The sequence below is a fragment of the Augochlora pura genome, chromosome 5 (assembly GCF_028453695.1).
Source record: "Augochlora pura isolate Apur16 chromosome 5, APUR_v2.2.1, whole genome shotgun sequence".
NCBI classification, from domain to species: Eukaryota; Metazoa; Arthropoda; class Insecta; order Hymenoptera; family Halictidae; genus Augochlora; species Augochlora pura.
The window spans coordinates 14597122-14623663 of record NC_135776.1 but is presented as its reverse complement, the minus strand read 5'-3'; the positions used below and the strand labels follow the sequence as shown (position 1 = coordinate 14623663).

The window sequence follows — 26542 nt, the reverse complement described above, 5'->3', positions numbered from 1 at the left end:
AGAGTATAGTTAAAGACTCTTCCACATTCAATATACTAAATCAAACAAATTTCGCAACTTTTACCGAAATAAAAAAGAAACATAAAGAACAGAGAAAATTAATTAATAACAATCTCACAAATATGACTATAAATCATCGTATTTTTTTTTTAGAATAAACATCAAAACAATCGGATTCATTTAATTGGAATTCCACGTTCTTCTGAAATCTTACGATATGATTTGTAAACGGAATATAATTACATAATCGTAATACCTAATTATTGTTGAGCTTTGAGCAGCGTAATCGGTTAATTAGGAATATTTTATAGAGTTCGAACGTGTAGAGTCTTTGATGAGTCTAATTGGAACGAGCGGCTCGCGCGCGTAGGCTCGCGCGCGGGAGGAAAAGATTAATTATATAAAAGGAGCTCGCCGGCAAACGGATTAAAACAAAGAACACGTGCCCCGGGGCGCAGACATATTAATATGCACTTACTTGATTAAATATGAGGAAAATGTAGTCTAGTGGTATGGAGGAAATGAGGTCGAGAAAGAACCAAGTCCTGAGGTAGTGTTTCGCGATTAACTTCGGGTCTAGGATCACTTGTTCGGCATTATCCTGCTGCATTATACCTGGAAACAGATGTAACAGGGAAGCGTGATTAAAAATGTCGCTTCTCGCAAAAATGTTTGTTACTCGCAAACTGTCGTTTAACAACTTATTACAAATGAAACAACTTCATAAGAAATGCATCGGATCGCATAATGTTTTTATTATTTACGTAAGGGGCTATTTTAGTGAATAATTTTTATCGCAAATCGAATGAAATGACAAAAGATTGTTAACTTCCTTTATTTAATTCTAGAATAAGAAATAAGTAAATATCTTTTATCGTTCAAACGAATTGCAGACTTTGACCAAATTTTATTAAATATTGTTTGAATCAACTAAACTCTTCTAATAAGTTAAAGAAATCTTTTGGTCCAATTATAAAACAGATTACAATTATGTTTAAAAAGATGCTTAAATTCTCTCGCAAATAACTATAAATGTTGTTTAAAAATTATATATCACGAATCGGTGAAGATTTGTTAAAAAAAGTCGCCGGAAAATAGACCTCACCCGGTTGCTTTAAGGTTAATTGTCTTTTACAATTGCACTATGACCGACGCATTGATAAAATAAAACGTCCCGTAGAAGCCACGCGTCTTAAATGAACCGTCCTTTCAGAAAATCGCACGATCAACCTTCCAGCTCCTTCAGAACTAATGAAGGACAATCAAAGCGAACGAACCGAATAAATTGCACCGTCACTTTTAATCAGTTCATCCCGGCAGGATGACTCGAATATTCGGTGGGTTCTTTCGGCTGCGAGGATGCATCTCCCAGACGCTCCTCAGCTAAATGAACTTTCTGGATTCATTAGAAGGACTCGGCCCTGTAGCACTATTTTACCCTAATCTCGGCTGCTAAATCGTCTCGCCATTAGAATAACATTTCCGGTATATCCTACGAATTAAGAACAAAATGCAATCACCCATAATCTACCCCACACTTTCAACCATGATTTATACGCGATTATTGGAAACCGTTTGACGTTTATTATAAAACGTTTGAGAAAACAGTTTCTTGCACCGCTAAATATGTCGATTTGTGATAAATAAATCGTTTTGTATTCAATTCGTTTTGAATTGAGCTGATTACAGGTGAAAAGGATATTTAACATTAAATCTACCACGGTTAAATGACTAGTTTCTTATCTTAAAATTAGAACAATTAAGGTATTTTCTCAGAAAATGATTAAATTATATTCTTCTGTATTATTATATTATACTATAAAAAAACTGTATAAAATGTGTGCTAATCAATTTTACAGTTCGGTAGATGTACTGTTATATAACAAAAGATTCTAATATCAGAGAGAGAGAGAGGGTAGCCTATTGCAGTAACAAAAGCTCCATGCCGCAGTAATGGCTCACCATAGCGAGCATACGTCTAGTCGTTTAGCACTATAGAGACAAGTATAGAAACTCCCCTTCTCTGATTTGCTAACGTTTTACTGCTGAGATACGAGTCCCCAACGAGAAAGCCCTTACTATGCTTACTATGACGTTCTCGCTATGCTTACTATGGCGTTCTCGCTATGCTTACTATATCGTTCTCGCTATGCTTACTATATCGTTCTCGCTATGCTTACTATAGCGAGATGACATCACTATACTCAGAAGGCTCGTCGTCGACGGACGATTCTTTGACCATAAAGCAATGCCCCCGTCGTCAGCTTGGAAAGAACCGGCCATTCCTGACTAATTCAACAGCACGCTCATCCTTTCGGCTCCACCGGAAGCGAAGGCCTCCATTAGCATACAAATATTTCATCCCCGATCGACTCGGTCATCGGATGCATTGGGGCGTTAGTATGCAACCCGTGGAACGTAATATTGGCCGACGGCCGATAATCTGGATCAAGAATTCGCAACAATCGCGAATCGACGCGGCCCCACGTACACGGTTTCCCGCGTACAATGGTTTTGCATCGCGGGAGGGCGCGGCGGAGGACACGTGACCCAATTTCCCCGTTCCTGGGACCAACTCGAACGCGTTTCAAATTAATTCCCCGGCCAGCCGGTAATAACGAAACGTCTGCGAGCCCCGCGGAGCGATCTCCGCGTGTCGAACAACGTTAATAGCGTGTGTCGCAGCCTGTCGACGCACTGCCGTTCGAACACGGTCGTTGGGAAACTCGAATCGGGCCACCGGAATCGTCGGATGTTTCGTCACACTATGTACAGTGTGGTAATAGTACAATACGGTATAGTAATACAGTGTAATATACATATAGTATAGCATAGTATAGTGCTATAGTATAGTGTAGCAAAGTATTATATGTATATGTATAATAGTATAGTGTACATATAATAGTACAGTATACAGTACAGTATAATATAGCGTACGTATAATAGTACGGAATACAGTACAGTATATTATACATATAATAGTATCGCGCATAGCATAGTATAGTATACTTATAATAATACAGTATACATATAATAGTACAGTATACAGGACAGTACAGTATTATATAACACACGGTAAAATATTAATTAACAAAACTGTAATAAAACAGCGAAAATTTGTCATAGTAATAATTACGAACTCCAAAAGCTTACTAAAAATGACTGTCATCCGCGCACGACAGTCGCGTAATTTAACGTATTAATAACAACAGAGAGGTTCGACGACGACAAAATAATAGCGAAAATGTTGAGAAACGTATATTTTACAATAACGTGTATCGTCATCAAGATTGAAAAAGGTGTGAATGAAATTTGCGACCGGTTTCGCAGACGGTCTATAGGTACGCGCCGGTTAAGAGACTGGCAGTAACGCTCGCAAGTATCGTTTCAACTCTGCAAATGACTTTCCCGTCATTTTCCACCTGGCTCGCGATTAGGTAATGTTGTTCCAAGGGTGTCTGCAGCTTGGCCGCCCTTTCATATAGCCGTGTCAGTGTCAGTGGCCCAACGGAGCTCGGGCAGGCGTTTCAAAAGAAAGAACTTCTTAATTGTTGACTTTAAAGGGGAAGCTGCTGTTGGCAGAGTCTACGATGAAACGGCGGAGCCGGTGAACAAAAGAACGGTAGTCGGGGAATTTTCTTTCACCGAATAGCCGATCGCGTTTCTTCGAGATTATGGTCTTACGGTCTTTCAGATCGAGGAGGGAGAGAATTAGAACGGGGACACGCGGGATATTTGCTGTTCGAACAATTTTATGGAGAGGTAGTTTTTAAAAGGGGTTCGTTTTAACAGAGATCTATCTTAAGGAGAGTTTTTAGATATTGACGAAACTGTACATTTTTAAGCGTGTCGTAAGATGTATGATATATCTATATGGACGATGTAAGGGGTGTTCTTTGTACAATATTTTTATTTCTAGCTTCTTTTGGATATATTTTTTTTTCATTTTGAAACAGTTCATTGAATTTTGGGAATTCAAGTTTTGAGAATTGTCGAAACTGTAGATTTTTAATCTTTCAGAATATTGTACAATACAAGGGGTGTTGTTTATGGAATATTTTTATTTCTCATTTATTAAAATATAATTTGCTTCATTATCAGCACTATACTAAATCGAAGGAATTAAAATTTTAAGAACTAACGTAATTATATACAGATCTTCATCATCACATAAATTATCTAATATGCAGGGCGAGCTGCGCGACACAATAACGTCAAATATCTCATAAAATACTTGTTACACGAAAAAATGTTCCAGACAGAAGTTGCACATCTTTTATGAGGATATTATTATTATTTAATTATTGGGGATATAATCAATTCTACATTCCTTTTACTTATTGATCAAAATTCGAGTCACCTTCGCTTTTTAAATAAAATAATTAACATCTTCTAGATCTTCCTAGAATCTCTTCCTAGATTCGAATAAAATCTCAAACTCTACATAGAAAACTATTACACCATATACACTCTCCGTGTAACAAAATTATCGACTTATTACCGAAACTAAATCGAACAATACAGCCACACGCTATGCATCCACATATTCCGGTGACAGAAATAAAAAGGGGAACGACAAAGAACTGAACGAGTATGAAATATTAAAGCTGAGATTTGAAACGTTTTTTGGGAGGAAATATAAATAATAAGCCTGTTATGGCTCTCGAGACGGTGAAAAACGAAGAAGAGGAGGAACGAGGTCGGCTATTCTCTCCGCCATGTCTTCTCCCACGACAATGCGAACTTCTGCATCGAATACGAGGTTACTGTTCGTTGTGGATTGATCATTCTAAGCGAAGAGATTCAACGAGAGAGAGAGAAAGAGAGAGAGAGCAATAGAGAGAGAAAGAGAGAGGGAGCAATAGAGAGAGAAAGAGAGAGAGAGCAATAGAGAGAGAAAGAGAGAGAGAGCAATAGAGAGAGAGCAAGAGAGAGAGAGAGCAATAGAGAGAGAGAGCAATAGAGAGAGAGAGAGAGCAAGAGAGAGAGAGAGAGAGAGAGAGAGAGAGAAGGATCGCCGAGTTTCGTTCATGTATTTTACTCGACGCCGCTGATAAAAGTCTTCAACTGTGCAAAGCGGCTCGGCGAATTTTTCTTGAAAAGAAATAGGGGGGAGGATGTAGGAGGCGAGGGAACACGTTATCAAATATCGTCGAAGTTTCGCTGTCATCGTTCAGTCAGCGAATCGGCCGCGCTGCGCCGATTTCTATGGAGAAATTTTAGCCTTTTCATTGACATCGGGAACATTGTTCCCGTCGAACGAGATTCCCACGAATTCGAGACAATGGCCCGTTTTTTCCGCGAACATTTTATTCGCTTATTGTTAGGCGGTCCCCTCGCGACGTGATTTATTATTTCGTTCAGAGAGGGTAGGCGGAGAAAGGGTTGTCGGATCTGCGGCGAAGATCCGCGACAATGTTGCGCTTCGAGTGGCCGCTAATTGCTGTCGAGCAGGCGCGACGTGAAATAAACGAACCGGACGAAATGTGCTTTATTAATAAGTTAGTTAAAAGGGTTTGAACTTAAATTGTTAACGAACGGATAGAACAGTGTCTGTTATTGAATTTGGAGTAAAAGGATTTGAATTTTTATGCGGTAATGCTGATTAGCTGAGCGAATTTTATTGCGTTATTTTTTAGCCACTGGAAGATACCGGAAGAACGTATTTGGATGTAGGTGTCGTGAATGTTTAATTACTTAGGCTAGGGAACTCAATTGTTATCGCAATATATTGAACGAACCGAGAATGTTGTACTGGGATTTTTATTTTCATTTTTCCAATGCATTGCTAGCAAGAAAATTCATAATATTCATCAGCTTTTGTATTTGGAATATCTGCAGTTGTTTTTATAATTATTATATTGAACGGATGTTTTTTCATATTTGAAATGTAAGAGAAATAATTGACAAAGATGTTTCGGAAAATTTAATTGAAAGAATTATTGCTTGAATTTGGAACGAAATGAAAATATACTGAACAAAAGAGTTTAATAATAAGTATACTGTGGTTCTTTATGCATTCATAGTTTACGCAATAGTTTTAAATATAAATAAACGCGTTTGTTAACTCGCTTACATATTCTATTTTCATCAGAGAACATTCAACTATTATATATTCGATAATAGTAAATTTTCCTTCTTCTAATTTCCCTTCTAAATTTATATTAAAACGAAGGGGTGCGATTATCATTAGAACTAAATAGATTGTAATGAAGTGAAAGGCGAAACTCACCTGTCCTGAAGTTGACGACAATGTCTATGAGGAATATCGTGTCGGAAAGGCAGTTGAAGGCTATCCACCTAGTGCTTAGGTCGTCATTGAAAAAACTAATGGCGACTGGCAGAATTATCAGATTTGCTACCAGCAGGAGGAGCATGCAGAGGTCCCAGTAGAATCTGTAATTAAAATAGAAAGCCAACGTTAATTCGTTACCATAAATCTATTGAAAAACAGTATAGATTGCATTACGGTCATCGAGCATCTTGCCGTATTTTGAAATTGCAGAATCTCAATTTTACTGAACCCTTTACGGTCCGTATGTCTAGTATCAGCGATCAAAGCTTTAGAATTATAATTCTTTACTCTTATTATTTATAATTACTTACTCTAATTAGAATCAGAAATTCGTACTATTTATAATTATTTATTCCTTTTATTTTTACTTAAAATTAAAACATATTATCGCGTCACATAAATCGAAACTTTAAGAAAGGGTGTTTTCCCTAATCTCGCATTTAATAAAATTATAAAATTAATTTCGACCCGCATAGGATCTATTTATATATTTAATATGGTGTAGAGGATTTGAAACGACTGAGGTCAAGCCTTCATATCATTTGAAAATTTCGATCATCGCGGTAATTATTTTACAACGTCTAACGATAGCACTAAAATAGCTTGCCAAGTATTTTTACGATATCAGGGCTAAAGAAGATACTTGATTATTGCTTTTAGATAAACTATATTCAATATTTATGTTATATATAATTCTATATTCATTATTAATAAGTCGCCCATGTTCCCAGAGTTGATCTGCAAATTATCCAAATCCTAACAATTGTAAAACAATTTTCTAACAAACCAGACGAGGAAAATTCTGACGATTGACGACACTGATATTTTATACAATTAACTAATGTTATCGCCTAACTGCAAATCATGGCTTAAAAGTTTGAAGTTTTATAAAAACAACATCACTAATGTCTTCGTCAACGTACTCATGACCTAATAGATTCACAAGAACCTAACACGTGAACAGATCGTTACGAAACAACCCTTAATATTTCGAAAAATTATACTGGAAAAATTGTGAAATAAACATTTCGCCGTACGGTAGCGCCTCGATCGAGGCGATTTAGCGTTAACAACGTGTCCGTCGACGAACGAAATACTGAATTCGACGAGCAGCGTATCGCGTTTTTCCATCGCCGAAGTGACCGGTGTAATGACGGATGGCGCGGGCAAAATGGCGGCATCGTCCAGTTTCCAGTCGATTCGATCGATTTGCTCGTCCGAATGAACCGGACGGTGTACAATGCAGAGCCGCGGCGGTTTGTTTTCCGCGTGCACGCACGAAAATATCGCGCACCAGATACGCCTCTTCGCGATCCTGGCTGACCTAGAACGACCTCGCGGAATCATTAGGTCATACAGAGTCGCCGGTGGGTAAAGAAAACAGCGATTCATCGCAGCTCTGGTAGAAGGATTACCCGCCCGCCGCGGAATTCAGACCGGAAAGGCGGAAACGGCGACGCCTTTTTCCCCTCGAAGACACGTGGAGAGAACACTAGGCGAAATTGTGTCGGGGTTGGGTCTTGTTTCCTTCAAGGTCGCCCGTTTAATTAGTAAGCCCGCGTCCCCACCACGGACCTCCTTTCGATCCGCTCGCATTACTTTTAACCCTTTCGTTACGGATGCCGACTATAGCCGGCGTGCTACACTATGTAAATGCAATAGAATACAGTGCAATACGACAAAGTAGAACACAATAAAGTACAATACTATAGTGTATTATATAATGTAATTAGTACCATGTAAATATAATACATATGATATAATATAGAATGTAATAAAATGCAATGCAATACGACAAAGTATAACATAATAGAATATTATATTGTATAATACAATAAATACTATATAAATATAATATATATAATATAATAGAATACAATAAAATGCAATGCTATATGATAAAGTATAATACAATAAAATTCAATACACTACGATACAATACAACACAATAGAATACATTATAATATTATATTGTATTATTATATATTATATATTATGTTATACAATTACGTTATATATTATATATAATATATAATATAATGGAATATAAGACTATGAACGACCCAGTCCGTGACGGAACGAACTGCCCCAACGAAAGGGTTAAATGTTCGCGATTATAAAGCTGCGAACAGGGTTCCGACAATTTCTGGAGATAACGTTTGTTGTAATTTACACAGTGTCAGCTCGACAACCATAATCTGAACCTCCTCCTCCTCCTCCTTGAATTTTGTCAATTTTCACCGCTTTGAATCAATTACGACTAATTCCCGCGTGGTTTCTATCGCCGTACGCTAATGCCGACCTGTTCCAGCTAGTTCTTTCCAGTTCTCATCTGACAGAAGCGTCTTTAAACATCTTTAACCCTGTAACACGATACCCGTCTACAGGGTGTCTCGGAAACAACCGCGAAACCCGATATTCCCCGTGTTTGCGCAAACAGAGGTATGCTTTGGTGTGCTTGCATTATAATTTTAGAACTGCAACAATTTTAACACTTCCTCATATCGACCAGTCATTCGATCGTAATCATTTTTCTATTTCCATAACGTTAGCATTAAACAGTATTTATTTTACCTAATTTACTTATGTTATCTATTGCAAATGGTATTATAATATTTAGAAAATTATGTTACAATGCCGCAATAATGGGTAACAAATTATTGGCCGCCATGACAGCCGATTCAGAAACTTGGTGTCGCGGTGAAAAGCCGATTTGTAGTCTATCGGTCTGTAAAGGTTTAAGGTCCCTAGGGCGCGAGTTTCGGGGCGGGAGGGGTGGAGGAAAAAACGATTCGAGCGATGGCGAGAAGCTCGAAAGACGAGGGAAGACGAGGGAGGCTCAATTTCTAAAAGCTCCGCTTTAATCAGTTCGATTCCAGGCCGAGCCGGCAACATTGGCCCACTTCGCCGAGTAATAACGTTGCTACACCGGGGCAATAAATGTGCTTGTAGCTCGCATGAAGCTACTCCAAGCGGCCGGGTCGTTTCGGCTCCGCAAGCTTGTATGGATGACGGTGTACGAAAGCCCGTGAAGAGAGCTTCTTCGCGAGCACGCACCGATGAACGCGAGCCTTTCGCGGCTCCACTTGCCGCGACACCTTCACGGCTAAGTCTCGAGTAGTTGTAGTTGTTTGCCCACCCACGGGTTTCCCTCTTACCGCCTCCGCCGCACCCCTTACCCCATGCAATTTCCTACCACTGCGTTCTGCCCCGGCGTTTTCGACTACAATTCCCGTTCTGCTCCCGCGTTCACTGCCTTCGCAGATCATGCGCGCGATACTGATTTCACCCGTTCATAGCCTGCGGTCGAAATGCTGAATCTTGATTTTGTGTTGTATGTTATAGCCTGTTTGTCAAAGCTGTGTTAGGTTATGTCGAGCTGTTCGGTCCTCTTTATCTATATTGTAAGCTTGTTTTTTAAAGTTGTATCGCTTTATTTTTAATCTTTATCTTTTTATTTATATTATAGATTTTGCATTTAAGTTGCATCGAGTAACCGGGGTGTCGTATTTTTAATCTCTTTATTTATATTATAGATTTTGCATTTAAGTTGCATCGAGTAGCCGGGGTGTCGTATTTTTAATCATTTTATTTATATTATAGATTTTGCATTTAAGTTGCATCGAGTAGCCGGGGTGTCGTATTTTTAATCATTTTATTTATATTATAGATTTTGTATTTAAGTTGCATCGAACAGTCGAAGCGCTTTGTTTCTATTTTTTATTTATTTTATATTTACGCCAAGCAGTGAAAATGCTTCACATTAATATCTTTTATTTATATCATAGTTTGTTGATTACAGTTACACCGAAGCTGCATTTTTATTTCATAATTTATATCACAGTTTGTTGATTATAGTTGCACCAAGCAATCGAAACACTCCATTTTCATCTTCGATTAATATTACAGTGAACTCTTGCTAAAATTAATACATCATTTTATAATTGAAACCTGAGATTTTACAAGAAAATTTAAGTAACATTTTGCCAGACGCCGAGCGTCTCCTTTAGCGTCAAAGAATATCATGCGAAACTTTCAGTATTAATTCCTTTAAAATCCGCGTGCCTGAAAGAATTAATGAAAAGGGGGTTGCTTCGTCGACGCGTCGCGCGGAAACGCCAGGATCCTCCGGCTGGGATTAAAGACAGAGAAATAATCCGGCAAGCGTGGACACGGTCGTGAGAAACACGTGTTTCGAGGAAACGGAATGAAAATAAATTTCTGGCCAGGGTGTTTCGCGGTTCGAAGCCGCGCGGCTCGGCGATCGAATAAAGCTGCCGCGCGTAAGCTCGAGTTCAGGAATGCCTGGTTTAAGGAAGCGGGACTCGGCCTTGGTCGCAAGTGGGTTACGCGGTGAAATGCAAATCTCCGAATGCAAAATTCACTGACTTATTCCGCATGGTAAAACGAAAGGGACGGGCTGACGTGGGAACAGAGAGAGAGAGAGAGAGAGAGGCGCCTCCCTTGCCAACCGTCGCGAACAAAAATTCGTTTTTACACACCGCCGCCCTGTTTCGTTCGTCTCTGCCGAGACGGAATCACCGACGCCTGGCGTCCGCAAGATGTTACGTTTCAATATTAATTTGTCTTGCTTTTGCATTAATGGTTGCCGCGTTTCCGCGGGATTGCTATCTTATGCATCGGAGCGCGTTGTACCAAGAGTTTTCACAAATTATGCGGCTTGAATTTCATTTACCTCGCAGCGCTAGGCTCCGCTGTCGTGCCGCTGATTTTATTACAAGTTTTGCAGTCCAAATTTATCCTTTTGCAAATTGTATTACTCCTTTTTTGATCGAATTGTATTGGTGGTTTCGAGAATTGTACTCGAATTTTTTAAAAATTACATTTAAATTTCTGATTCACGTTTCTTGAAATTTAATTTACATTTCTTTTTTTTAAATCAAATCTACCTTTATGTAAATCAAGTTTATCATTTTGTAAAATTCCACGTTTCACTGATTAAGTTGAGCTTTTCGGGGAACAAGTTTGTTTGCGCCAATATGGCTGACATTCTTTCGTATCTCTCTGTTTCACACGGAGACATACATTTCGTTTCAAAGAACAAAGGACATTAACGGTTTGCAAACAGTAAAATTGTCAAAATGTAAAAATTATGTTTCGCGACGCGTTAATTGGACGACTTGCCGGTTTTTACGAGTAATTACTGCTGCAATTAAAAATTTCGTGCACGTTGCCGTAGATAATGAAGAACAGAATACAAAGATAGATATGGCGTTCGCAGGATACCTTTTTTAACGATTCTTTAAATATAAACAAATCTGGTAATCATACAAAAATTATGACGTTGCTATACAGAGTCTAATTGAAATAAAAATTATTATACTGCTGTAACATTTTCTATAAATTAATTATGAAAATGTTTTGTGTTCTCATTTATCTATATTGTATGATTAGCTTATGGTATAAAATAGGAAAATAATAATTAAAAAGAAATGTTATTTTGACACTAGTATAGCCAGACAGAATAAAAACGTCTTTAAAACGTCTGGTATAGGACATGAGTATTGCCAGACAGAATAAAGACGTCTTTGAGACGTTTGGTGTAAGACATTCGGGACGTTTTAAAAGACATAATTCAGGCGTCTCAAAAATTATTGTGCCTTAAAGATTATATTGTCTTATTTCAGACGTTAAAATGATGTCCAAGTCTTTAAGCCGTCTTTTAGATGTCTGTTATGGTACGTTTTTAATGTGTCTGTCATGAGACGTCTTTAAGTCGTCTTTTAGATGTCCCTTATGGCATGTTTTTAAGATGTCTCTTATGATATGTTTTGAAGATGTCTTTCATGGGACGTCTTTAAGTTGTCTTTTAGACGTCTCTTATGGCATGTTTTTAAGATGTCTTTTAGACGTCTGTTAAAGCAAATCTTTAAGACGTCTATTATGGGACGTCTTTAAGCTACATTTAAAAAGTCGAATATAATGCATCTTTAAGACATCTCTTATGGGATGTCTTTAAGTCGTCTTTAAGATGTTCGTTACGAGACGTCTTTAATTCGTCTTTAAGACGTCTTTGGGACGTTTTAAAGACATTTCAGAAAGGTTTTAAAAACATTTCAAAGACATCTCCAATTAGACGCCGCTTCAAGCCCGAAATGAAACGTCTAAAACATAATATTACAAAATAAAACATACTAAGACATCGCAAGACGTCCAAACCTGTAATAAATATAAAACGAACGTCATCAATCAATCCATTCCCTACTAAATATATAATAATATCGCCACATCTACGACATTGAAATCCAAAGAGTTAACAATTTCCTCAATAAAACCAACCCACTCTTGAATATTTCCGTCCAGCATGATTTCTAATTTTTAACAAGAAAACACTTTGTTTATCAGTAGAAGATGCGAATAAGATACTTATTTAGGAAAAGAAGGGATGAAATCGCGTATACACGGCTTCCACGTAGACTCCATCGATCCTCTGCGGCTTTTAAATGTCTGCAAGGGAGGGGGAATTTTTTCAGCGCGAAGTTACTCGTCTTCGAAGAGTTCTGGATATACTGGCAAAGTTTCTTGAACCATTGGTACGTCGCTTCGTCGGAGGGATAAGCATTTTCATGGTACCCGGTGCTTTTTCTCTCCTCGGTTCCGCCATTCGTCTTCATTTACGCCAAGCAATTCAGCAGGTAAAGGGGTCATACATCAAAACTTTCCTGGTTTACCTGCACTCTCTAAGAACCGGCCTCTTTCTTTCTTTTTTTCGTTCTTCCCGTCTCTCTCTCTCTCTCTCTCTCTCATCCCCCGCCCACACCGCTCTCGAGAGAATCTGAATCCGTTCGCTTAATGGTTTTGACAAGGGAACTTTGCCAGCTAAAAATTCAGACTTTTTTTCTCAAAATCCCGCAGACTTCTAGGCATTCAGCTTTTGCGCGCCATTTTCTGGCCCTTTATAATCAAAAACTCCGTCTTTTATTAATATATAATTTAATTCAATGTTTTAATTACTTCGCTGCTTCCTTTGCATCTTCGATTGCTATTTTCGTTTCAGTTAATTTATATTTAATACAAATAATTTCTCGATATTAGAGACAACGAATCGAATCTTTCAAGGCCTTATATTAATTAATTTATTTATAATGATTAAGTTATTAGACAGTAAACAGAAAATCTTTGCAGATATTTATTTGGATTTATAGACGATTTTAACTCGTCATAGGATCAGACGAAAGAATTAATAGAAGCATGGGTTTTTGTTTATCAGCCTAAGCAATTTTTCTAAAAAATAGTTTATTCATACCTCATTTATTCGTCAGTTATGTATACAAAACTGTTGCAGATATTTGATCGAATTTATAGATGTTTTTAAACTTGTCACAGCCTCAGACAAAAGAATTAACAAACGCCTGAATTTTTATTTCTCAGCCTGAGCAATTTTTACAAACTTTTACATATTCATAGCTCTTCTATTCATCAGTTATTATAAACCATAAGAAATCAATTAACCCAAGTTAATTCTTGACATGTAAAAATGCATCTGTACAGTAATAACTCCAGCAATCACCCCAGTCTAACGAGTTAAAATCCTCAATTATTAACCTGATTGTTACTGAACTCCATATCGCGTAGAAACGTTCCTCCAGAAACGTTAACGACTAAATTCTTTCCACCAAGTTCCACCACGGTAATTACAAAAACAGCGCAACGCAACAATCTAACGAAGCAAAACGCTGAAAAGTAAATTCCGAACGCGGCAGTCCGGACGAAATTGTTTAAAGAAACATTGAATGGTTTCTTCGTGTAATATACCGCCGGCTGCGCGAGGCGGCGCGCAACGAAAAGAAGTCGCGACAGGATGATTATCTCGTTGAATTAATTTCAAAGAATGTAATTATGCAACGGGAACTTGACAGATCTCCGCGGCCGGGCAGCGTTCCATTGTTGAACCATCGCGTTAACAAACGGAACGATAGAAACAGCAACGTGGGTTCCGTAGGTTTTTTCCCCGCGGCGGACACCGAATACATAATTCGTGCGGGGAGTGGTTTCATTAAACGCGAAAGAAAAACGAGACGCGTTGCAGGTGCGCTCGCAAAAGAGGGCTGAAATTATGGCGGGGCTGCACTTCGCGATGCCGTGAAATATTTCGCTCTGTGTCGTCTTTCTCAATTTTCAGGGTGACGCGGGTTCGAGCCTCCCGCGTCGAACGGAATTTACAATTACGGTTGTGAACATATTTTTTAAAAATATCGCCGGCGTACCACGTGATATACTTCTGTCGACAAAGCAGCGTGATAAATAAAAGAAAATCATAAACGTGTTTGTATTATCTATACACATTTGTAGTATTTTATTCTGATTAAAATTTGTATGCAGTTACGAATTAAAAGGATCGCATGTATTTTTAGTATTTTTCATTATAAAAGGGACCATTAAAAATAACTACTAGATGATACTTAGTTTATCATATATGTTTAAAGAATTTTATTTTAATTAAACGCTATGTATAATTATTAAAAGAGTATTATATGAGCTTATAATATAATATATAATATTGCATTGGGTATTAATGTCAATAAATATTAAACGCGCCACTGTCCATTTTGTGTACACTAATATTATTTTATTCTAATTAAATATCGTTTACAATCATTAAGTATACCCATCAGATGAATTTGTTAAATTTTGTTGCTATCGTGTTACTTGATTAAGTACAAAATGCAAGAATGCAATTTGCTCACTATAAACGTTTTATACCATTTAAAAAAGTACCTATAGTTACTTAAACAACAATAACAAATACGAAAGAGAGTTTCAACGAATTGTTTTATCGATTCGTTAAACAATCTAACAGTAATTAATATTAGTAACGAGTAACTGATATTAATTTCTCAGCATTTTTCATGGAACAACTAAATTGTATAAAAATAAGTTAAAATGAAGAATGAACGATGTTAAAATTAACGAAAAACTTAACTTTGTCTTCGTTAACGGGAAGCAATGTTTATTAAAAAGTAGGCGAGTACACACAGGGAAGGAGACTGCACGTAGCAACACGACGGACCCTCGGAGCTTCTGGCAATATATTCCGTAAAAGCCGCTATTTTTAGCGGGGTTTGTTAATTTTTCCGGAGCGTTAATGGGGCTACGGAATAACAGGGCGCATAATAACCCGCTCTCGCGAGCCTCCACTTCTGACACATGCAATTATTTTCAGAGTTTATCCGGCTATCAATACATTTCCTACGAAGCCGGTCGGCTGTGTTGCATGTATATTTAAGGAACGCCGAACCGGGGGAGGGGATTACACGCGCGAACACCTCATTAGGTATTCTCAATCAGCGCGGCGAAAATTGCTTCTCCGTTTCGCGGGGATCGTCGGACTCTGTCTTTCTAGGACAGTTTATGTACAGGGTGTTTCATAAATGGACGGAATATCAGTGTTCCCTCTGTAACTGGCACAACCTCGGGTCATTATTTTTACTCTTTTGTTAGTGAAAGCTTTTGTTAATAAATAGTAGATAATACATCGTAGTAAGTAAATAAGAGTAGTTGGTATAATGAGAAATAATATAATATAATACTATAATAATGAATAGTAAATAACAATTAATAAATGGACAGAATTTCAGTGCTCTCGCTATAACTGGCACAACCTCGGGTCATTATTCTCACCTTTTGTTAGTGAAACTTTTTGTTAATAAATGATAAATAATACTTCGTAGCAAGTAAATAAGAATAGTAAGTATTATAATAAATAATATAATATAATATTGTAATAATGAATAATACATAATAATTAATAAATGGACTGAATCTGAGTGTCCACTTTATAACTACTACAACCTCGGGTCATTATTCTTACTCTTTCGTCAATGAAACTTGTAATTAATGAATAATAAATAATAAATAACAGTAGTAAATAATATGTAAATAGTAGTAAGTAAATAATAATAATAACTAATAATAAATAATAATTAATAATTGGACTCAGTTGTAGTATTCTCTCTATATTCTCTCTATATACATATAGATAAATAAATCAAATTCATTGGTTATAATTTTCCCAACTGAGTGACCTAATGCTAAATAAACGATAGCCAAGCAAACATATTTTTATTTTATCCAAAACAGATATTCTAATTAAAAGAAAATATACAGTCGTTTCTATTATTATATAAAATTATTTCTATGAAATGCTTGATTAGTTGACACTCGTCTCTCGCCAACGAAAGAGAGTCGAACTGTCGAACAGATTAGAAGTTCGAATTTTTAATTAGAGCATAGCCGGCGCCGTTTAATCTTTTTAACGACATCCCGGAGATCCATTCGGCTAAGTAGCTATCTGTGTAGGAGAACTCGGCGATGCTGCAGCGCGCCCGTGAAATATTGAAGAGCCGGCTCGCGTTAATCCCGAAGACGTTGATTAATTCCCGAAGAGTTTTCGATGCAAGTTAAACCGGGGCCAACGTGGAAATACGGGGTGTCGAATGTCGCCCGATAAAAACATGAAATACGGGAGTCAATTTGTTCGACACACGCTAGAAACCGATGAACACGGCGGGCAAATAATCGCGCGCTCGCGATAATACCCCCCCTGTATCGCAATTTTTCTCGGCGCCCTATAGGCCCGTAAATTCTACCGTTTTAATGATATTGCAGCTCCACCGGTGCACCGGTTACTTCACTCCAGCTGCACTCTGTCTTTTATCGTACTTTTATTCGAGCGGAGTCTAGTAGAAAATTTCATGCGGGAAATTAGCATTCGTTCGTTATTCGGCGTAGTTTAAACAATTGTCTTGACTCGGTTTGTCTAGGCTGTAAAAATATTTGTTCGTAAAATTGTAATTATAACAGCAGGGACCAGTTTCTGGAAAATTAAGAGGTGATTATTGATTTTATATTTTAATATTATTATTGTATGTTATTGATATTTGTATTATCGTTGTTATTTTTAATATCAATTTTAAGTTTTCTATAAAGCAGTTTCAATTATATTATACTATATGTATATATATTAATATTTCATTTACTTAGATTATTAAAACTGTTTACGTACGTCTTTTAATAACTAAAATTGATCTAAAAGATACTCGATATTTTTCATTACAATAATCATACCAAATTAAAATTTCTATTGCATTAATATTTAATATTTTCGAGGATCGATCCTCGACTATAAATTGGTTAATAATTAATTAACTGTCGTTATATAGAGAGGATTAACGTTCGATATAAAACAGTGACGCCGAAAATATGTTTAGCAAAGCAACATTGCTATCAGTTTCAAGTTTTAGAAAATTTAATAATATAAATAACTTTAAATCTTTATTACAGGGTCAGATAAAAAAACTGAAAAAAGAGAAAAGCGAAAAGAGAGCTTTTTCGTTTCCATTTCAAGTGATAATAAAAATTGATAAGAAAGTATTTCGGTTATTATATAGCGAACTAACGTCTGCGATATTTGCGAACAAATTCGTCTAGGCCGGTCCAAGATAATTGATACCATTTTCTTAAAATTGTTAACTCGAGTCTGCCGCCTACTGTTTACTCTGACACAGCATTTCCCGACAGATTTGTTAATTGCATACGGGTATTTCGCAGCTCGCCGGTCACAATGGGTTTTATAAATTCATAGTTTCCTTTAAACGAGTTTGCTTTCGGATGATTAATCCGTCGCAGGTGTTTCTGCGTTTGCAGGTGCGCGCGTTAAGCGATTCGGCCGAGTTTATTTTTCATTAAGATGATTTATGGGTTTGGCAAATTAATCTGCTAGACACACCCACCTGGAAGCGTCTTCTACAAGCGACGCAATTTTAAGGCGTCCCCTCCACTACATTACATCCTTTCACGTAATACTGACCCCTTATTAATACTTTATTATACACTTTCAATTTCAATAGCGATCGGTCAGATTTCACGGACGAAAATTGCATCGCTGGCCGTGCCCAATTGCGTTCCGCAATCCCTAGAACCTTATGTTTCCTGTTTTCCCCTCAGAAGTTGCCGGACATAAATTAAAACGGCAGCCCCCCTTAAAGCGCGGACGCGCTTTTTATTATGCATTATTCAAAATAGCTTCCGTCCGAATGAATACACAAAGATTATGCAAATCCCCGGGAAATATCCTGCAAATATTTTCCTGCAGGGAAAGAACCATTGGAATCGTTTGCTCGATTGCTAAGAAAACTGCTGTCTCGAGGCGAATAACTCGCGATCCGGCCGTCGCCTCTTTTCGATAAGCGCCTTCTCTTTTCGATAAATATCTCCTTTTTTTCGATAAGCATCCCATCTTCTCTGCCCCCCCCTCGTCTTCTCTTTTACAATTTAACCGCGACAGAAGGAAACCAATTCCACGTGGCTACGAACATCCGAGGAAGTGCGTTCGTTTGAATAACTGGAATAACAAACCGAACTTTTGTACCTCGTGCATTAATAAAAGCAAATTCCTGAGGGAGAAAATCCCGTCGAGAATTTCCGTGCTTCGAACTGCTCGGTGTTTTACAAGATTTACGAATTTACAGACGAGAAAGATCCGCGTGGATCTGGGAGTCTTTGTTATTTTAATGTGTGTGTTTCTGGTGGGGCAAGAATTTTAATTGAGGCAAAGAGAGGAATAGTGATTAATTTTTGGTTGTTGGAAGTGAGAAAGTTCTTAGCGGATGTAGGGAGAATTTGAGAAATTAAGAAGGGGATAGATTTAATTGGTGTAGTGTGTATAATGTAATTAATACAGTCAATCTTTTATACTTGATTTAATTAATATACTGTGTATAATATACCATACTACAGTGTACTGAACTGTATTTTACTGTATTATATTGTACTGTACTGTATCATGCTGCATTGTGCTGTATTTTACTGTGTTGTACTCTATTGTAATGTATTGTACGGTGTTATATTGTACTGTATTGTATTTTAATGTATCATACTGTACTGTACTTTATTTTACTGTGTTCTACTGTATTTTACTGTATTATATCGTACAGTACTGTATTATATTGTATTGTACCTTGTTGTACTATGTCATACTGTACAATTCTATATTATACTATAATATAATATAATATAATATACCATACCATACTATATTATACTACACACTAAAATAAAATTTTCTAAATTTTTCTATTAGTGGAAATAAAAAGAATAAAAATATTTTCAGTACACATAAATTACCAAAAAATTCCTAATGCATTTCTAAAATTTGCATTACAGTCTCAAATAAGGAACTACGATAGCTTCTCTCCTCTCTTTTTACAATCACATATTAAAAAAGAAAGAACTAAAAAAGAAGAAAGTGAACTATTCCCTTTAATATTGACCAAAAAAATTCCATAAACCACCTGGCTTAAAGAACTGTTAAATACACAAACAAATAAACAAATAAATACCTGTGCATTTGTTTTTAAAAATTCGCAGACACCGCGAACATAGAAATATTGGCAGTTTTTATGTAACAAGAAAATTCGTTTACACGTAATTCAAACAGCTTTTGCTATCGATAATCCCACGTGAATCGAAAATCGTACGGCGTTCGAAAACATTTTGGAGCCTCTGTGTATCGACAAGCCTGAAATTTGCATCGTGCTATAAAACGAGACGCACGCGGTCGCTCTTCTGGTTATGTCAGCATCCTCTGCCAGACAATGGACGACCCCGCAGTATTGTTCGGCACGCCTGTATGCGCCGGCTGAGTGTGTGGCTACTATTTCACGGTGATTCTTACTAATCGATGTAATCGCGTGTACGTGTATGCGCCACGGACGCTTCCACGTGCACCGCGATCGTACAATGCCGTTCATAAGTTACAGATCGTTACCTTAAATATCGTTCGTTCGTTTCGAATACGACGGCGCGAGCCGTTAGAACACGTTGCACCCCGCTCACCTGTGAATCGTAGGCGACCAGGAATTAAAAAGTCTCGCGCCACGGATCGCGAGATATCGATGCAGAGTTTCCCGGAAATTCGCGAATCAAATTTGCTACGCCTGCGTACCGGTTCGCGTTCGTTTTACAATCGCTGGAGGACTGTTATTCCAGTATTTAATTCTAATATGTAATGTTCTGTATATGAAATAATAGTATACAATTAGATATATATATATAAAAATCGTAGATATAATTTCTTAATATATAATTAAGAGAGAGCACAATATATAGCTTTTTAACAGCTTAGTATATAATCTTAATTTGATAGTAATAATAACAATAATAATAATAATTCAGTATATACATAATATATACAATATATAATATTATATATAGAATATAATATTACTCCAGTAATAGTTGGAGAAGTTTATTGGCTGCCTTGTAATTTAACACTGTTCGTATTATATTACATTGTAGCACTCTTTAATGAAGAAAGAAATTGAAACTAAACGAAGAATTTAATAATTCTCAAATATCTCTGCTTGATATAAAAATAATAAGGATTTAAAAGTACGTCTTCCTTCGAAAAGGAACCTTAAAAATTGAGACGTCTCTGGGAACACTGGAAAATTCCTTTCGTGGACGAATGTCCCATGGAATTGAAGATTGATGCTCCCTTTTCGCAACGACCCCTCCAAATTTGACGTGCGATTTAGCTCAGCTGTTTTATGCAACTGAAATGGGGACCGTGATGGATCGCGTAAAACCATCGGACTGTACCTTATGTTACTATAAAGTTCTTAATGCACTTCTCATTCGTGGCCCAATGAAACGGTCAGGAAAAGTCGTGCATCGAGTTTTATGGACGCTTCAGTCTACACGAGAAAGGGTTGGTATCATGGCAATGCAATTCACCTTGTCACAGAACATTTAACAAACATTTAACAAACATAACAATATAAAAATAATTTAGTTAATTTAGAGTAAAATAATTTAGTATCTAGTGACTTTATCATTTATTTCAATCGTCCTTCTTATATTTCCTGAATTTTCAAAATGTGACGCCATTGTAAATCACTCTGATGTATTTATGGTACACTCAGTCACGATAGAAAATTGTAATATATTGTAATGTACATGTAAAAATATTCTATATAATATAATAAATGACGGATTAATATGAGTACGATCTTTTCCACGAAGCTATAATGATTTAAGTGCTGGTAATTATGCGACTGTAGAATGAGTACGATTTATTTAACGAAATTATAATAGTTTAAATACTGGTAATTCTGTAAAAATTTCATTGTTAGCTTGAAACACTTTTTAAGGCCACTGTATTTCTCTTGGTCGCTCTTTCCGTTCTCTCTCTCTCTCTCTCTCTCTCTCTCCTTTTCAATCTCTCTGTCTGTCCGTCCATTTCTCCTTCTCTCTCTATGTCTATTCATCTTTCTCTCTCTCTTTGTCGGTCCCTTTACCTCATTGCTCTCTGCTATCTCCCGTGTCCGGGCGTCGATCACGTCGCCGCGATTGCTTCTGTCCGTTAAACCGCGTAATTCGTTACAGATGCTTCCTTATGCGGCAGCCGATAGACCGAAGACCGCAGTTCAATGTGTTTTACTAATTGCACCTACCGCTACTTTGAGCACCGGGTCTGTGGCAACTTCAACAATGACCTTTGTACGACAGAGTTAACAAATAGGAAAACTCTGGGAGAAGATTTACATCGAAATATCTAATCAATATTGCAGTCAACAATCGAATTAAATTCTGCATTCGCTACAGTAATAGTTAACTTAATAATTAAACATTTTTGAAGAGCTGTGTGATAAGTATCGCGTGATTTCTTATGAAGAATCTGTGGAAAAAATGATGTGCAACAATGGCACTGATCGGAAGATATCTGTATTTAGTAATTTCAAATATTTATCGATTTCCTTTAATTACATTTTTAATTTAATTAAATTATTCTTTCAGCTGTTTCAAATTTTTAAAGATCACTTGCCCATTGCCACTATAATTTACGCAAAATAAAAACGATCTTCACCAATTGCAACAAATATAAAACAAACAGTAACTTCTGTCTTCAACAATTTCCTTAACTAAAAATAAAACAAACACGCATTCTATTCATATTTATATTGTTTTAAGTTTCGCTTATTTAAGTTTATCAAAAATACAGGAAACCGCAGTATAGCCATCGCCAAAAACTATTAATTAATAGCAACAAAGTCACGCGTGAAGAAAATCAAAATAATGATCGTACACGCAACTCGTTTGATACACGTGTAATTAATATACACGAATATTTGTAGGTTAATTGCGTGCAAGCTAAGGGGGGAGGAGAGATCGATCCCTCGAAATTCGATGATAGTTTCTTTTAATGGAAGAGGAGACGCCCACTCGAAAAATCCTTCGAACGTTCTGAAAAAATCAAATCAGCCTCAGCACCCCTTCGTGTCACCCGACCTCTAAGACCGCTCGCAAAGTGTCCGGCTAATGAGCTCGACGTGATACGTTTGATCGTCCGCTGCGCGCTATAACGACTCAATTAATTATTCTCAAGTAGCGTTGATCGTCGGCCCTGCGCATTGAAGTGACTTCCAGGGGCACTGTTTTACTCCCATCGCCTATACACGTTGATGCATTGTGATGTACCGAATCGGACTCCATGGATAATACTTGTGCATATTGTTGCTTTGATTGTTATTAACCGAGTAATTAATAATTGAGTGGGAATTTTTGTGCTGGATGTTCTATACGAGGCACACGATTATACGTATGCTATAATGTAGGATATTGAATGTAGAGTACAGTGTATGAAATATAATATATAGAATATAAAATATAGACTATGTATGGAATATAGAAAACAGGACATATAATATAGAACATATAACGTAGAATATGAAATCATAGAATATGGTATCATAGATTATAGAATCGCAGAATATGAAATCATAGAATATAGTATCATAGATTGTGGAATCCAAAAATATGGTATCATAGAATATAGACTCATAGAATATTGAATCATAAAATATGGAATCATAGAATATGGAATCATAGAATATGGTATCATAGACTATAAAATCGCAGAATATAAAATCATAGAGTATAGTATCGTAGACTATGGAATCCTAAAATATGGTATCATAGAATATAGATCCATAGAATATTGAATCATAGAATATGGAATCATAGAATACGGTATTGTAGATCATAGAAGCGCAGAAAATAGAATCATAGAGTATAGTATCATAGACTATGGAATCCTGAAATATGGTATCATAGACTATGGAATCCTGAAATATGGTATCATAGAATATGGAATCCTATAAATATAGAATCATAGAATATAGAAACATATAATATAGAATCATAACATACAGAATACATAACATAAAATATACGATATACAGTATAAAATAAATATGTCTAGGGAGAAGCCGCTCAAAACAATGTCCTCGACAGCATACTTCAAGGCTATCAAAATCAAAGTCGCCAGCCACAAAGTGAATAATTATCCCATTCGGTTTGTCCAATCTCATACGAAGGAGGTGAATTCCTCTCTTGACGCGTCACTCCAATAATAGAAACAATTAACAATTTCTATAATTTCGTAACACCCAGTGGGCGGAACAAATTGCTCGAGCAAACATGAAGGAGATGCATTGTCACCGTCCCGAATCGCTCATCGCCACGGATCACACGATGTCGACACGTGCAAACAGCGATGCGTCGACAGATTTCCCAGCAACCATACGATTCACACTGCGAGACGAATAGCGAGAGGTGCTAATTACCGGCCCGCGACTGGGGATCTAAGTTCAGTGTGTACACACTTCCGACCAAAGATTAAGAAGCTTGGAACATGCTTCATCCAAGAAGCATAGTTAACGTTCGAATAATTTTGATCAATTCAACTAAAATTATAGAGGAGAAGTGATGGGATCAATGGAGTGACGATAAATTAATTCCTCTGCGACTATAGATTACTGCTAACAGATTACTGATTACAAGGTTACTGAATACAAGATTTCTGAATACAAGATTACTCATTACAAGTTTACTGATTACAAGATTTCTGATTACAAGACTACTGATTACAGATTACTGACTAAAGATTACTGATTACATATTTCTGATTACACATAACATTAATTAAAGATTACTGATAGCTATAGATATCTGATAAATGATTACTTAGCGCAGAATAATCGATCCATGATTACGATTATCTCGCGATTACTTCTCCCAATCAATCACAAAAGTAATCTTAGACTAATCGATCATTGCCCAACGAATCCAAATTGTGTAGATCCGCATCTACTTGCTATGCATTTGGGATCGCACCTCAAACCCGCGACAACTTCTAAATTGTCCACGACCACGTTCTCATTCGACCGGATGAGAAAAAGACCATGTATCCCCTCTCTAAGCCATTAAATGCGGATCGTCACGCGGAATTGAGGGAACCGTGTTCCTGTGTCAGTTTTTGTCGCAACAATTAGCCGGGCCCACGCGTCGCTTTTCTAGCGCTCGATAAATTCCAGCAGGTTCGCAATTAAGACGACTTAATCAATTAATTCGTCTCTATTGTTGCGTTAATTCCCGGGGCGCGAAACCGTGCCGACCGTGACCTACGCCCACCTCTTTCGCAGTCTCCTATTTTCCTCAGTTTTATGGTCCCTCCTACCTTTATCTTCGCTTCTTTTCCTTTGTCACGTTCACTCTTAGGCTCCCAGTCTCTCTCTCTCTCTCTCTCTCTCTCTCTCTCTCTCTCTCTCTCTGGCTCTCTGATTCTTCGATTCGCTGACTCTTTTTATCTCTCTATTTTTCTATCTCCCTATCTCTTTATTTCTCTATTTTTCCATCTTTCTATCTTCCTATTTTTTCATATTTCTCTGTCTCGATACCTCTCTATCCCTCTGACTCTCTATCTCTCTATCAAATTTTTTGATTCTTTGACTCCTTGACTCTCTACCTCTATGTCTCTCTAACTCTCTGTCCCTGTATCCAATTCTTTGATTTGCTGATTCCTCGACTCTTTATCTCTACGCCTCTCTAACTCACTGTCCCTCTGTCCTTTAGCATTTTTGTCTCTTTGTCTCTCGGATTCTCTGACTCTTTGCATCTCGTCTCTCTGATTCTTTGTCTCGTTGTCTCCCTGTCTTTATCTCTTTTTCTTCGTCCCTTTGCCTCCCTGTTTCTTATACCCTCTTTTTTTCCGACACTATGCCTCTCTGTCCCTTAGATTTTCTTTTTCTCTGTCTCTCTGTCTCTCTGTCTCTAAGCATTTCTGCCTCTCTGTATCTCTGATTCTGTCTCTTTGCATCGCTGTCTCTCTGCCTCTCTGATTCTTGGTCTCTTTGCCTCCCTGTCTCTTATGCTCTCTCGTTCTCTTTCGGTACGTTTCTCTGACACTCTGTATCTTAGTCCCTCTTTCTCTCTGTTTCTCTGTCTCTAAGCATTTCTGCTTCTCGGTCTCTTTAATTCTCTGTATCTCTGGATTCTCTGCCTCCCAATTCTCTGTCTCTTTGCATCTCTGTCTATCTACCTCTCCGATTCTCTGCCTCTTTGCCTTCCTGTCTTTTATGCTCTGTCCTTCTCCGTCTGTTTGCATCTCCGTATCTACGTATCTCTATCTCTCCGTCTCTCCGCCTGTCTCTCTAGTTCCCAGTTGCCGCGGTTTCACCTCGCAATCACACGCTCCCCTTTTCGTCTTTTTCCCGACCCGGAGGGAGCGACCGCGATTCGCAAGCGTTTGCCGCGGGATCAGCCACGGTTGCGAACGCCGACTCTCTCTGAATTAGAGAGGATCGGCCGTGCAAGACTCGCCGCCGCGCCGGCAGGTTTTAAGGCGGAATTATTCTTCGCCGAATTTAACGAGCCATGCGATCGCTGGCGGAATTGCCGAGATGCGATACTGAACGAGCCGGGTACCCTAGTTAGGCCAATCAACGGCGCCGCGACTACTGCTAATTCTTCCTTTTTTAGAACTGAATCTCTTTCGGTGTTGCTGTAGAGTAACTTCGGAGTCATTAGAGCACGCCTCTATTAATTATACTGGAATTAAAACTACTGTATATTTTTGGGTCATTTAGGATATATGTTCAGTTTATTCGCTTTTAATATTATATTATTATATCTGATGTTAATATTGTGTGTTTAATTCTATATCGTACTGTAGAGTTATTGCAAATTGACGACATTGTTTAGTATATATAAGTGAATTAATGTGTTGATAAGTGTATAGTGAGTACTAGTGTTATACTATACTGTACTATGCTGTGCTATAATACTAGTACTACACATAGATATTATACTATATTAATGGTATAATATGTATACTACAATATTAGTACTATGTATATTATATAATATAGTATTATAGTATATAAT

General features: G+C 37.3%; 1 protein-coding gene across 1 annotated transcript in view; it reads right to left on the bottom strand.

Annotated features, from left to right (window-relative positions):
- The window catches only part of Ih (hyperpolarization activated cyclic nucleotide gated potassium channel Ih), a 233206-nt gene that overhangs the window by 30436 nt on the left and 176228 nt on the right, over positions 1-26542 (bottom strand). Inside the window, exons 5-6 of the mRNA XM_078180819.1 lie at positions 6233-6396; positions 479-615 (exon numbers count right to left, since the gene is read on the bottom strand). Coding sequence (XP_078036945.1) covers positions 479-615; positions 6233-6396 — 301 coding nt within the window. The remainder of the gene's footprint in view (positions 1-478; positions 616-6232; positions 6397-26542) is intronic.